This window comes from Erinaceus europaeus, chromosome 2 (genome assembly GCF_950295315.1).
Source record: "Erinaceus europaeus chromosome 2, mEriEur2.1, whole genome shotgun sequence".
In the NCBI taxonomy this organism is placed as follows: Eukaryota; Metazoa; Chordata; class Mammalia; order Eulipotyphla; family Erinaceidae; genus Erinaceus; species Erinaceus europaeus.
The window spans coordinates 201,733,834-201,747,063 of record NC_080163.1 but is presented as its reverse complement, the minus strand read 5'-3'; the positions used below and the strand labels follow the sequence as shown (position 1 = coordinate 201,747,063).

The window sequence follows — 13,230 nt, the reverse complement described above, 5'->3', positions numbered from 1 at the left end:
CAAAAGAAGATGTGGTTTCCGACGTGGAGAAAGAAGGAATAATGTTGAGGCAATCTCAAGATAATTGGTAGAGCAGACATTATGGAAGGAAACTGGTGTTTGCTTCCTAATCTGAGAATGAGAAGTGACAGGCACTTTGCTGTAAATGTGTCCATTGCACAATGTAAACTCAGAATAAGGAAAACTGTAGATTGGGCAGGGGTAGATAGCATAATGGTTATGTAAAGAGACTCTCATGCCTGAGGCTTCAAAGTCCCAGGTTCAATCCCCGGCACCCCCATAAGCCAGAGCTGAGCAGTGCTCTGTTAAAAAAAAAAAAAAATCTGTGGATCCAAGCATGTTTTATAAAAAAGTAAGATTGGGAGTTGGGCAGTAGCGCAGCAGGTTCAGTGCACGTAGTTCGAAGTGCAAGGACCAGTGTAAGGATCCCGGTTCGAGCCCCCTGCTCCCCCCCCTGCAGGGGAGTCGCTTCACAGGCGGTGAAGCAGGTCTGCAGGTGTCTATCTTTCTCTCCCCCTCTCTGTCTTCCCCTCCTCTCTCCATTTCTCTCTGTCCTATCCAACAACGACAACAACAATAATAACTACAACAATAAAACAACAAGGGCAACAAAAGGGAATAAATAAAAAAAAATAAATATATATAAAAAAAGAAGAAGTTTAAAAAAAAAAGTAAGATAAAGGTTGCTAGGTGGTGGTATTCATGTTGGGGTGTACAAGCACCCAGGTTCAAACCCCCAGTTCCCTCCTGCAGGGGAGGGGGGAAGTTTCATGAGGGGTGCAGTTCTCCCTCTAATTCCTCCTCCCCTCTCAGTTTCTCTCTGTCCTATCCAATACATAAACACGAATACTCTATAGTTGAAGGTTCGCTGAGCGCCCATGTTACCATGAGCAAGGACCCAGGTTTGAGCCATTCTGCTCAGGACAACCCAGGTCACCCAAAGTGACAACCACAGATGGAGTCTTTCTTGAAACGTTTATTCAAAGTGAAATGCAGCTGATCAAACACAGCCTGATGTCATTACAGGGCGTCAAATTTCTCACCAATTGGTTCCATGATCTATTTTACTCGGTGGTGGTGGGGGGGAGTATTTTCCTTTTATTTTTTTTATTAGTGATTTACCATTCATCTATTTAATTGTAAGATAACAGGGGTATAATTCCACACTATTCCCACCCCCCCGAGTTCTGTGTCCCCATTCCCTCCACTGGAAACTGCAGTGGTTCTCCCAAAGTCACAGACAGGGGCCGAGTCTACAGCTATCTGTCTCCGTGTGTGTGTGTGTGTGTGTGTGTGTGTGTGTGTGTGTGTATGTGTGTGTATGTGCGCACGTGCGCGTGCATGTATACATATAAATAATTCCCCCCATCTCTTCAAGAGGCCTGCCTTGTCTTCCTAAGTCACACCTATATCTATGACTACTTCCAAGTGTCTCTCCTTTTTTCCCCTCTTCTCTCTCAGGTAAGTGAAACCCTGCCTGGGTTCTTCTGGTGTTTTCCAGATTCACTTCCCTTTCAGTGATGGGATAAAAACAAGATCCCTGGTGACAGACGCTTTGGGTCATGGTGGAAGAGGGGTACAGAGCCTTCTGTTTTACTTTCCCTACGATTTACTTCTCTGAGAGTATGGACCAAAATTCTTTTATATATATTTTCCCTTTTGTTGCCCTTGTTGTTTTATTGTTGTAGTTATTGTTGTTGTTGGATAGGACAGAGAGAAATGGAGAGAGGAGGGGAAGACAGAGGGGGAGAGAAAGACAGACATCTGCAGACCTGCTGCACCGCCTGTGAAGCGACGCCCCTGCAGGTGGGGAGCCGGGGACTCGAACCGGGATCCTTATGCCGGTCCTTGTGCTTTTTTTCATCACCTGCACTTAATCCACTGCGCTACCGCCCAACTCCCAGACCAAAATTCTTTATGGGGTGCAGAAGATGGGAGGTCTGGCTTCTGTAATTGCTTCTCCACTGGACATGTGCACTGACAGGTGGATCCACACGCCCTCAGCCCGTTTCTATCTTTCCCTAGTGGGGGCAGGGCTCTGGGGAGTAGGTTCTAGGACACATGGGTGAGGTCGTCTGCTCAGCAAAGTCAGGATTTTCCCTTCTATTTCTTTCCCTAGAGGCATTTTATTCCTACCGCCTTCAGGACAGCCCACTAGCTCCATGTCTAATCTGCCATCTCTTTATAAAGCTGGGTTTTTCAAGGCGAAGTCACATAAGTTTCTTTCATCCTAGAAAGTGGGACTCCAGGGCTGGTCAGATAGCTCACTCAGATAGTGCACAGCCTAAGTTCAAGCCTGGGCTCCGCCACCACATTGAAGGAAACTTTGGTGTTGAGGTCTCTTTCAGTCTCTCTTTCTGCCTTTCTGTCTCTATCTAAAATAAATAAATTAACTAATTAAAGTAGATCTTTATTTAAAGTGGTGAGACACGCCAGCATTCCCGTTCAAAGAAGCATCTCCATTTAAATGTTCCATTTGTAGACCGTCTACGAAAACAAACTCCATGCACTGCCCACCCCCACCTCCCTTTTTCCTATCTCTGTGATCACCTTAGGTGTGTAAGAATGTTAGGTATTTGGGGAGACCAGATGAGTTTTTAGATTACTGTCCTGCATAAAAACTCACTATGAAACACAGTGTGAGGAGTTATTCAAGTCCAGCAATGAAATAGGCCTATACTTCCCCACATCTCCATCAGAAGAAGCCTTCTCACTGGAAGGAAAGAGGGTGTGTAAACAAAACATTTAAAAAAAAGATAAATAAGAAGCAAAGAAAGTTAATTTTATTGAATAAAGAAAGTTCATTTAGGCCGTACACAGGTCATAAGAGTACTCAACGTTATAAGGGCAGAGAAATCAATATAGCTGATCGAAAGGAAGAAAGAATAGTCTTTATATTTTCAATGTAGAAAAAAAAAAACAAAAACCTGTAATTGTTAGAGATGTTCTGTAAAAGTCCCCAGACGTGGTCAACCCCTTAGGGAGTCTGCACCCACTCCCAGCCCCACCCCAAGGAAGGAAAGTGAGACTCCATGTATATGCCGTTGGACAGAACTAATAGAGTTTTTTTTTCTTTTTGAAGGGGGATAATAACATGAGACGGGTGCATAAATAGGATATAAAAAGGCAAGGTTTTAAAACTGCAGGACAGGACACTGAACCACACGGACAGCAAGAGTGGCCTACGACAGAGAGGGTGTCATACCAGCTCAGAGGAACAGAGGGGACAGGCATGGCCTCGGGGTGGGGACGGACAAGCAAGGAGGGCCACAGACAGACACACGAAATATTCTAGGCGTGGCACTGTGGTCCCTTCGTGCTCTGTGGGCTCAGGTGCGAGCTGGCCCCCAGCTCAGGCCTTCTCCAGGGACTTGTAGTACTCCACCAGCACGGCCCAGGCCTGGGGTGCCATGAAACCTTCTGGAGGCTTCTGGCCTTCGCGGGCCAGTTTGCGCATCCGTGTTCCCGAGATGAATTCATAGTCTTCGTGACTGAGAGAGAAAGGGGGAGAGAGAGAGAAAGACAGGACGTTACATCCCATTTGGAGAATCACAGAGAGATGTTATGGATTTTTTTCCTTCTTCTCTGCTGAGTGGCCTCCTCAAGTCCAACTGCCAACTTCCACCAACTCTGGACGCAGCCCTCTGATCACTCTAGAGCAAGACCCCAGCGCTCAGAACTCAGCTCCCTGTGACCCCCATGCAGGAGCTTGATGATGGGGTGGGGTGGGGGTAGATGGCTGCAGGCAGCCCCCCAGCAGCTGAGGCGGGAGGCTATGCAGGCAGGAGAGCACCTTTCCGGAGGGTCTGTTGAGGAAAGCGGGAGCCGGAACAGCTCAGGTGCCCAGGGCTGAAGCAGCAGACTGAGGGAGCCGAGTACTGTTCTGAGGGAGCACAAAGGCACTGAGAGGAAGTGTCACCTCTGGGTACCATTGCTGACGCCCAGAAATCCATGAAGAAATGCCTGCTGGGATGGCAGGCAGAATTCCCAGACACCTTTGTGGCCAGGGCTCCAGGTCTCTCTCACTCCCACTCCCTTTCTCTCTTTCCCTTTCATCTTGACTTATTTACTGGATGGAGTCAGAAATCGAGGGGAGGGGCATGTGGTAATGAGCTCAACACGCCATCGGAGCGCCTTGGGGGAGACAGAGAGGGAGAGAGGCAGAGACACCCGCAGCCCTGCTTCCCCACTCACAGAGCTTTTCCCCCCCCCGAAGGTGGGGACTGGGGGTGGGGGGAGTCGAACCTGGGTCTCTGCGCATTGTGACATGTGTGCTCAACCAGGTGTGCCACCACCCGGTCCCTGGTAGCTCTCTTTCTCTTTCCTTCTCTGTCTCCCTCTTGCTTCTCAATTCTTGTCTCTATTAAAAAAAAGGAGGATCGGGAGAAGAAGAAGGAGACAAATACTGAAGAAAAAAAAAAGTCACTGAGAGTGGTAATTCGTCATGCAGTCATGGAGCCAGTTTAAAAAATGTACATTATTTTTTAGAAAGAGTGAATAAAAAATTGAAAACTGGGTCTGGGAGGACACTTAGTACTATGCATGTGTGAGGTCCTGGGTTCACTCCCTAGCACATGAAGAAGGAGAAGGAGAAAAAGCAGGAAGAGAAGAGAAAAAGGAGGAAGAGCAGGGGGGGAGGAGAAAGAGAAGAAGAAGAAAGGAGGAGGAGGAGGAGAAAGCAGAGAACTCTAGAAGTATAAGCAGGCTCTGTGTGAGCAGCATGGACAGGCCAGGTGGGCGCTCAGAGCCATCTCCCTGGCCCCAGGCACCCCTGTACACTCCCTCCTCCCGCTCTCCCTGCTGCCTGGCTATTTCTGTGGTCTGGGTCGCCCTCCGTATCTATCTACCCCCAGATGCAGACAAGATTTACTGCATAAGGGAAAGAGAAAATGGACCAGGGAGCTAGTCGAGTTATCTCTCAAAGTCCGTTTAGAATATCTTAAAGGAGGTGCTTTAATCTTGTCGTTCTAACACAGTGCCCTGAGGCCGCTATTAGGATTAATATGAACTCACTTAACTTCCTAAGTGTAGACAGATGATTTGCTATCCTAACTCCTATCAGTGATCTCTTGCCGGAGACTCCGTGAAGTTTTTATTTTTTCCCTCCCCTCCTTGGAGTCTTGTCTTACACTGGTATTTCAGCAAATCAAAAGCTCCGAAATCATTAGCAGCGTAAGAGCTGGCGTCGAGTATCGCCCATTAATCAGACTCAAGACAAGCACATGTGTGCACAATTAATAGCTGTGTTTTCTCACTACATCAAAGACGACCGCCCTTCCATGGGATCCTAATCACCTTCCAGCACGTTCCCATCCACTTGACTGAGTCTGAACACAAATCTGACAGAAAAGCAGAAAATGGAGAGTCACAAAGCCCCCCTCCCCCCCCCCCCAGTTCTAATTGATTAAGACTGAGTAGCTCAGAAGAAGTCCAAGAAGACGAGCCACTTGTGCAACTAACAGAGAGCCCACCCCCGGAAGACCTGATGGGAGCTGACGTGACCGTGCAGCTCTCTCTCCGATGACTGAAAGAGAAGTTTGGAGCGGGGGCCGCACTGACTGAACAAAACAGGGCGTTATCAAGGGGGCTGCCCCACACCCCCACCCCACCCCCGGGAACCACACGGACAGCCAGGTCGGCCCCTACAAAGGAACCTTTGCTCCCCAGATCACAGTTCAGCCCTGCTTCACTCACCAGGGTGGGAACTCAACCTCCACCTGTCAAAATTCCGCTCAGGAGGTGACTGAGTCATCACTTCCCAAACTGGTCTGTGTGGGTGGCATCCCACACACAAGCTACACCAAGGAGCCCTGGCTGGGGGAGGGGGCAGCGGAGCCCAACCACCATGCTCCTGGAGGCTGTCTCCCCACTGTTGGGGTTCTCAGCTGGTGGGGGAGGGAGCTTCCCTGTGAAGGTGTCTCCCTCACAGAGAAATCCCACTCCTCACTTCCAACCACAGGAGCCTGGAACCCACAGGGTCACACTGGAAACTGCCTTCCCGTCTCAGTCACCTTTTGTGGTAACGCAGTTCAGAGTTAACTTTAATTGCTTTTCTCCATCACTCCCTCCCTTCCTTCTTTCTTTCTTTCTTTCTTTCTTTCTTTCTTTCTTTCTTTCTTTCTTTCTTTCTCCCTCCCCCCTTTTTGATAGGAGCGACAGGGAGAGGAGAGAGACAGTGACACCTAAAGTACTTGTTTCACCACTCGTGAGGCTTCCCCCTGCCGGTGAGGAATGGGGGATCTCCTGTGGGGCGGCCTGTGCACTCAGCCAGGCGCACCAGTACCCAGCCCTGCCTGTGTTTTTCTTAGGAGATTCTTGTTCTAAAGCCTCTCAGGCGTCCCTTTGGTAGAGAAAGTCTCTCTACAGCTCTCGGCACAGCACACCGTGCTTTCTACACCTGCCGTGCTTTTCTCGGCGGCGCCAGGAATCAAACTCCAAGAGCTCTCTGCCGCTGGCCCTGCTGCCCTGCTGCCCTGCCTACGGTGACGCTGCTCTGTGGCTGTGCCCGCCCGCGGCTGTGCGGATGAGGGCAGGGCCGGAGAGCCTGAGGTGGTGGGGGAGGCAGGCGGGAGCAGATGGCAGGGCCTGGGGGGCACGGTGGTGGTGGTGGTGGTGACGGTGGGGGTAGGTAGCGAGGGCGGACTCACTGTTCCGAGTCGTAGTAGTCCATGCACTTCTTCCTCTTGTTGTAGGCGGCCACTCGGAAGGGGACGATCTCCAGGGTGATCAGGCCGGGGGCCATGGTCAGCACCTTGGCGCCGTGCGTGGGCTCATAGAGGTCCTTGCCCGTGTCCGGGTGTGGCAAGCCCGCGGGGTCGCGGCCCACGATGTAGAAGTTGGCTCCGGCCACCATCCGCGCTCGGCAGTGCCACTGGACCTGGGCAACGGACACGGGGGCCCCCGGTCCGAGTTGGGCTCACAGCCTCTCCCACCGGGAAACCCCACCCCTGGGTGCCTAGGCATAGCCCTGCGCTCACAAAAGGGGCCGGGTGGTGGAGCACCTGCTTGAATGCACGCGTAACAGTGCACACGGGCCCAGGTTCAAGTCCCTGGCCTCCACCTGAGGGGTAGGGGGGCTCCATGAGCAGTAGAGCACTGCTGCAGGTCTCTCTCCCGCTCTTTCTGCCTCTACCCAAAATAAATACATAAAGACTTACATAAAAAAAAAAAAAAAAAAAGAAGCAAGAATGTGCAAGCCAAGTAGTTCCCATGAATGCCACGGCCCAGCCATCTGCTGAGCAGTCAGGCTCAAGCTCAGTCCTCCGGGGAGTCCACGGACGGGGTCCTGGGGAAGTGGGCTGTGCTCTGTGCAGCCTTACTGGTCACGACTGACTGCTGCAAATGTGGGTGTGAGGACATGATCTGACCAGAAAGGCCAACCACGGCCACCCATGGACACCCAGCAGCCCCCATGGCCACCTGCAGGAGAGGGCACTCCGCACAGATGTCAAGTACTCGGTGCATGGCCCTGTGTGCCCCTGCCTCGGGGGCCGGAGCACAGCTCATCAGACAGGTGTGTGTGTGTGTGTGGGGGGGGTGTGAGACGTTGTCATCTGATAAAATTTTGTGAACCACCATTAAATCACTAATAAACAATAAAATGAAAATAACCAAAGCCTCAAACACAAGTATCCACCACTGGGTGGGAACTCTATAGACTGAGATCATGAAGCTACAAATTCACAGTCTGTTGGCTGCTGGGAAATAGCCTTTAAAATGCTCCCATCATTAAGCAAAGTAACAGAACTGCTGCATTTTGAGAGTCAAGAGGTCTGGGCTCACAGGGAGCGTCCTCCCCACGCAGGCCTCAGAGACAGCCAGGAAGCGGGATGCAGGAGGGGCTGCCTGTCTGCTCACACCAACACGCTGCCTCACTGGGGTTCTAATGTGAATGGAAACTGCCCAAAAGTTTCTGAAGGCCATGTGGATGGCATGGCCAGAACCCCAGGCTACTCCAACTCCAGGAAATATCTGGAGACAGGGCCCCACCCAAAGGACCTTTGATGGGGGCACGAGTATTAAATAAATTCAATTCTGAACACTAGAAGACTTCACCTCATCATACAGAAAGCTCAGTGTTCAGGGCCAGTAAAATAGCTCCCTTGGCTAGTTAGTGTGCTGCTTCGCCTTGTGTGAGACCCCAGGTCAAGCCTGGTCCCCACCAGCACACTGACGGAACCTTTAGTGCCGTGGGGTGTGTCTCTCTCTTTCTAGCTATCTACAACTAGGGAAATCAAAGAAATGAAGGAAGGAAAGAAGAAAGAAAGAAAAGGAGAGAGATACGAAAGAGAAAGGAAAGAATGAGAAAAGGGAAAGGAAAGGAGTCTGGCTTCCTCTGTGAAATTAAAAAAAAAGAGGAGGAAGAGATGGAGAAGGAAACTGAAGAAAAAGAAGAGGAGGAAGAGAAGAAGATGGAGATGGAAGAGGAGAAGATGGAGGAGGAGAGGAGATAACGGAGGAGGAGATGGAAGAGGAGGAGGAGATGACGGAGGAGGAGATGGAAGAGGAGGAGGAGATGCCGGAGGAGGAGATGGAAGAGGAGGAGGAGATGGAAGAGGAGGAGGAGATGACGGAGGAGGAGATGGAGAGCCTCACCAGAAGGGTTGGAGTCATGCAGGCACAAGCCCTGATGAGCCACAGGAAAAAAAAATAATAATGATGATTAAAAAAAAAAAAAAATCGAATGAACACAGGAAAAACCCTCTAGGGAAGTTACTCTCATCCACTGCACCGCCACTGCCCCCAAAAAGGCCCTCAGGACCTTGCCATCAAGTCTCCACGGACCGAGGAAACGGGTGGGGGGGGGGACAGCGTGTTGGTGAGCTGACTGCCGCCCAGCTGCGCCTGCTCTGAGAAGCATCCAGGCAGCAGATCTGGCCCCCATCCTTTCTGCACAGCCGCTGTGCATGATTAGCGGGAGAGGGGCTGCTTCCGCCGTGTGATTATTAGCCGGCAACTGAGCGCCCCCGGCAGACTCTCCTGATGTCGCTGGAAGAAAAAAAGCCTCTTTTTTCTTTTTTTTTTTATTGTTGTGATTGTTGTTTTTATTCATGTCATCGTTGCTGGATAGGACAGAGAGAAATGGAGAGAGGAAGGGAAGACAGAGAGGGGGAGAGAAAGACAGACACCCGCAGACCTGCTTCACCGCTTGTGAAGCGACTCCCCTGCAGGTGGGGAGCCGGGGGCTCGAACCGGGATCCTTAACGCCGGTCCCTGCACTTTGCACCACGTGCGCTTAACCCGCCGCGCTACCGCCCAACTCCCGTGAATTCACTTTCTTTACTGCATCTAGGGTGGAGCTTGAAGGAATCCTGTGAAATGAGATCAGCCAGAAAGAGAAGGATGAATATGGGATGATCTCACTCATGGACAGAAGTTAAAAAGAAGAACAGAAAGGTGAAACAAAAGTAGAACTTGGACTGGGTTTGTTGTATTGCAGCAAAATAAAGGGCTTAGAGGGGAGGGGATTTCAGGTCCCGGTGCCTGATGGTGGAGGAGGACCAAGGCTGGGGGTGGGGGGAGAGAGTATGCCGCAGAAAATGGGGAAATTTTACATATGTACCAACAGCCGTATTTACTGTTGACTGTAAAACATTAATCCCTCCATGGGACGCTGGTGGTAGGAACTGTGTGGAAATGTACTCTCTTATCTTACAATCTTGTTAATCACTATTAAAACACTAATCAAAAAAAAAAAAAATCCAAAAAGAAATTTTAAGAAAAAAAAGAACTGAAGGCTGGGAACCTCAAGACCGCTTGAGTCCTGAGATCCTCTTGTCAGACAGAGAGGAAAGAACAGAGAGCAGGCCCGCCACCTGCTGCGGGTGCGCCCAGCGCGTCAGAACCAGTCGAGAGAAGCAGCGTGAGTGTAGCGTTCCCTCAGCTCTTAAATATCGTTTTCTCTTTGACTGTCTTGCATGAAAGACGTCCCAGCCAAGCTCCAACCATGTTTGTTTACTCTTGGTCTCTCACAATAGCAATAGTGAAACATGTTTATGTTTCTTTTATTTATTTCCTTTTGTTGCCCTTGTTGTTTATTGTTGTAGTTATTATTGATGTCGTTGTTGTTGGAGAGGACCGAGAGAAATGGAGAGAGGAGGGGAAGACAGAGAGGGGGAGAGAAAGACAGACACCTGCAGACCTGCTTCACTGCCTGTGAAGCGACTCCCCTGCAGGTGGGGAGCCGGGGGCTCAAACTGGGGTCCTTATGCCGGTCCTTGTGCTTGGCACCACCTGCGCTTAACCCGCTGCGCTACCGCCTGACTCCCTTATGTTTCTTTTTTAACTCTTTATACAAAAGTAAATCATTCATATGCATTTTGAAAGGAGTCTTTTCCCCTCACAGATAAATATAAGTGAGTTTTGTCTCCTTTCAAGAGGAGAAGGAGACAAGAACAGAGAGAGAGAGGGTGAGGGAGAGGGAGAGGGAAGTTCATTCATGATCCTGTTAACTCAACAACAGGCTGGTTGGGGAACTGTCCATAGTTTCTAGGTCATTCACTGCCTTCCTCTTTCATTCAACAAATACTTTCTGAAAGCCTACTCTGCCTTGCAGCCAAAACTTAATTAAACCTTCTTCTTCACGGAAGGTGACAGAAAGGTCTCAAAACATCTCTTTGACCGCCAGGCAGAACTCCAGCTATTTCACTCCACAGCTCTGCTCTGCTCCAGCCCAGAAAGAAATAAATAGAAAGAAAATGATCTCCTGGGGGCTGGGGCCAGCTCAAGTAGGAGGTGCACACTTTATCGTGCTCACGGTCCCAGGTGTGAGCCCTTGCCACACGTGAGAGCACCGTTCAGAGGCGGAGGAAGCTTCTAGTCCGGGGGGTGTCCCCCCCTAAGGCTTGGGAGGGGAGAGAAGAAAAAAGAATGTCTCTTGAACGTGGTTCTGAAAATACTATGCTTTTTTTCCCACTGAAACATCAGCAGAAGCAAAACAAAACCAGAGCAAAGGCATCCCTAGGAAGGGCAGCTGGGTCCTGGGCTAGGTCCCAACTCCTCCAGCTGTCCCAGCCCTTAGTCATCAGGGACTGTCACCTCAGTGGCCACCAACGCAGTAAGAGCCTTGCTCAACCGAGTACACCCCAGCCCAGACTCCCTCTTTCCTAATTTCGTAAAGAGAGGGGGAAGGACGGACAGAAGAGACACACCCTAGGGTGTGGTACCCAGAGCAGGGCCTTGTACAGCTCACTGGGTGAGCACTAGGGTGGTCTCTAGGGTGGTCTCCCCCAGCCCTCCCTGAAGTCTAGCTCACAGGTCATGTCCCCCCCAAGCCCAGCCGCCCACAAACACTGAGTGCTGAAACCCCACTCTCTCTGTGGTGACCCCCCCCCCAGACCCCTGACCCCAGGCGCAGCATGTGGTTCTGCAGGGGTGGCGGCAGCGCGGGGTGCTGTACCTCGGTGGGCCCGGCGTACATCATGGGCGACGGGAAGATGGCCACCACGGTGTCCTCGGGGCTGAGCACACCCTCGTCTAGCACGGCCGCGTGCTGCCTCATGCGCCAGGCCAGCGGCACGTCGTCGTCCTTGGTCCAGCCGCCCAGCGGGTGCAGCAGCAGCACGGGCCGCCGGTAGCCGCGCGCCCGCAACTGGCGATACGTGTCCTGCATCAGCAGCGCGTGGCCGTTGTGCACCGGGTTGCGCAGCTGGAAGGCGAAGACGGCGTCTGCAAGGAGAGGGGCCCGGCTGGTTAGCCAGGATGTGGCTGGGCTGGGGAGCACGGGTGCGAGGCCCCTCCACTCCCCTCCCCCCGGGCAGGGGCAAGTCGGGGTGCAGAGGCCCGGGCTCGGCTACATCTGCAGTCTGCTACGCCCACCCACCCTTATGCCCCCAGCAGAAAACACACTGCCGTGCACAAGGACACCGTTCCAGCTCCCTCGCCCCACACACGGGAGCACGGTGGAAGGGGGAAGCTTCATGTGCAGTGGAGTGGTTCTCTGGTGTCTCTCCTTCTCTGTCTAATTCTCCCTCTCCAAAAAAAAAGAGTTAGATAATGAAGAAATACTGAGGGGAACCATGCAATCACTCAAGTATCAAGTCACAACAAAACCTTTGAGACAAACTGCCAATGTCTACGTCCAGCAGAGAAGCAATTACAGAAATCAGAGCTCCCATCTTCTGGACCCCCAAAAGCACTTTGGTCCATTCATGTGGTGGGGGAGAAACATTAGGGGAAGGTGACCAGAGGGCTCTGAACCCCAATTCCACCAGGACCGGTGCAGAGAGGGGAAAAAAGGGAGAGGCATTTGCATGGGGTAATATGTGTGACTTGGGAAGGAAGATGGGTCCATAAGAATAAAAGGGGGCCAGATATATATAAATAAGACAGATAGTTGTGGAAATAATAGTTAACCCCTGTCTGCAACCTTGGGGGAAGTGCTGTAGCTTCCAATGGAGGGACTGGGGACTCAGAACTCTGGTGGTGGGAAAAGTACAGAGCGGTGCTCCTGCTAGCTTGTAATTTTGTAAATCCCTATTAAGTCACTAATACAATTAAAGCGAAAGAAAAATAGAAAGATTTGAAAGAAAATGAGGTTCAGGAGGTTGCTTGGAAGAATCAAACATTGGGGTGGCCAGCAGCGCAGTGGGCTAAGCGCACATAGTACAAAGCACAGGGACCGACACAAGGATCCTGGTTCGAGTCCCCGGCTCCCCACCTGCAGGGGGGTCGCTTCACTAGTGGTGAAGCAGGTCTGCAGGTGTCTCATCTTTCTGTCCCCCTCTCTTGTCTTCCCCTCCTCCTCTCCATGTCTTGCTGTCCCATTCAATAAAAGTAAAATAAAAAGAAACATCAAGCATATGTACATGTATCTGATTTCATTCCTGATCCATTAAAACAAAACACACACACACACAGAGAGAAGAAAACAAACCAACAAAGATAATGAGATATGTCTCACCGGCATTCATATCTTTAAACTTCTGCTTCAGTTCAGCAGGGGTGAGCCGGTACTGGTCAAGGCCGTCGTTCCAGTAAATTCGGTCCAAGACTTGAAGGTCTCCTCCAATCAACCAGTCTCCTTGCTCCATCACCATCTGATCAGGAGGAATTATTATTATTATTATTATTATTATTATTTTAATACAAACCCAGGTGAAAATCAGTAAGGACATCACTCTCCTAGAAACTACGAAGGCTGTAAGTGATTCCCCGACCCCAGGCCTGCGAGCTGGGGCTGGGATGCTGAAGGGTGAGAGCGGACACCCCCACTTCTCTAAAGACCCTGCA

The 13,230-nt window shown here is 50.9% G+C and overlaps 1 protein-coding gene across 1 annotated transcript in view; it reads right to left on the bottom strand.

The window, feature by feature from the left end:
* Window positions 1-2,761: 2,761 nt before the first annotated feature.
* PAPSS1 (3'-phosphoadenosine 5'-phosphosulfate synthase 1) overlaps window positions 2,762-13,230 on the bottom strand; it is a 28,058-nt gene continuing 17,589 nt past the window's right edge. Inside the window, exons 9-12 of the mRNA XM_060186293.1 lie at window positions 12,902-13,037; window positions 11,399-11,667; window positions 6,648-6,877; window positions 2,762-3,491 (exon numbers count right to left, since the gene is read on the bottom strand). Coding sequence (XP_060042276.1) covers window positions 3,353-3,491; window positions 6,648-6,877; window positions 11,399-11,667; window positions 12,902-13,037 — 774 coding nt within the window. The 3' untranslated portion in view covers window positions 2,762-3,352. The remainder of the gene's footprint in view (window positions 3,492-6,647; window positions 6,878-11,398; window positions 11,668-12,901; window positions 13,038-13,230) is intronic.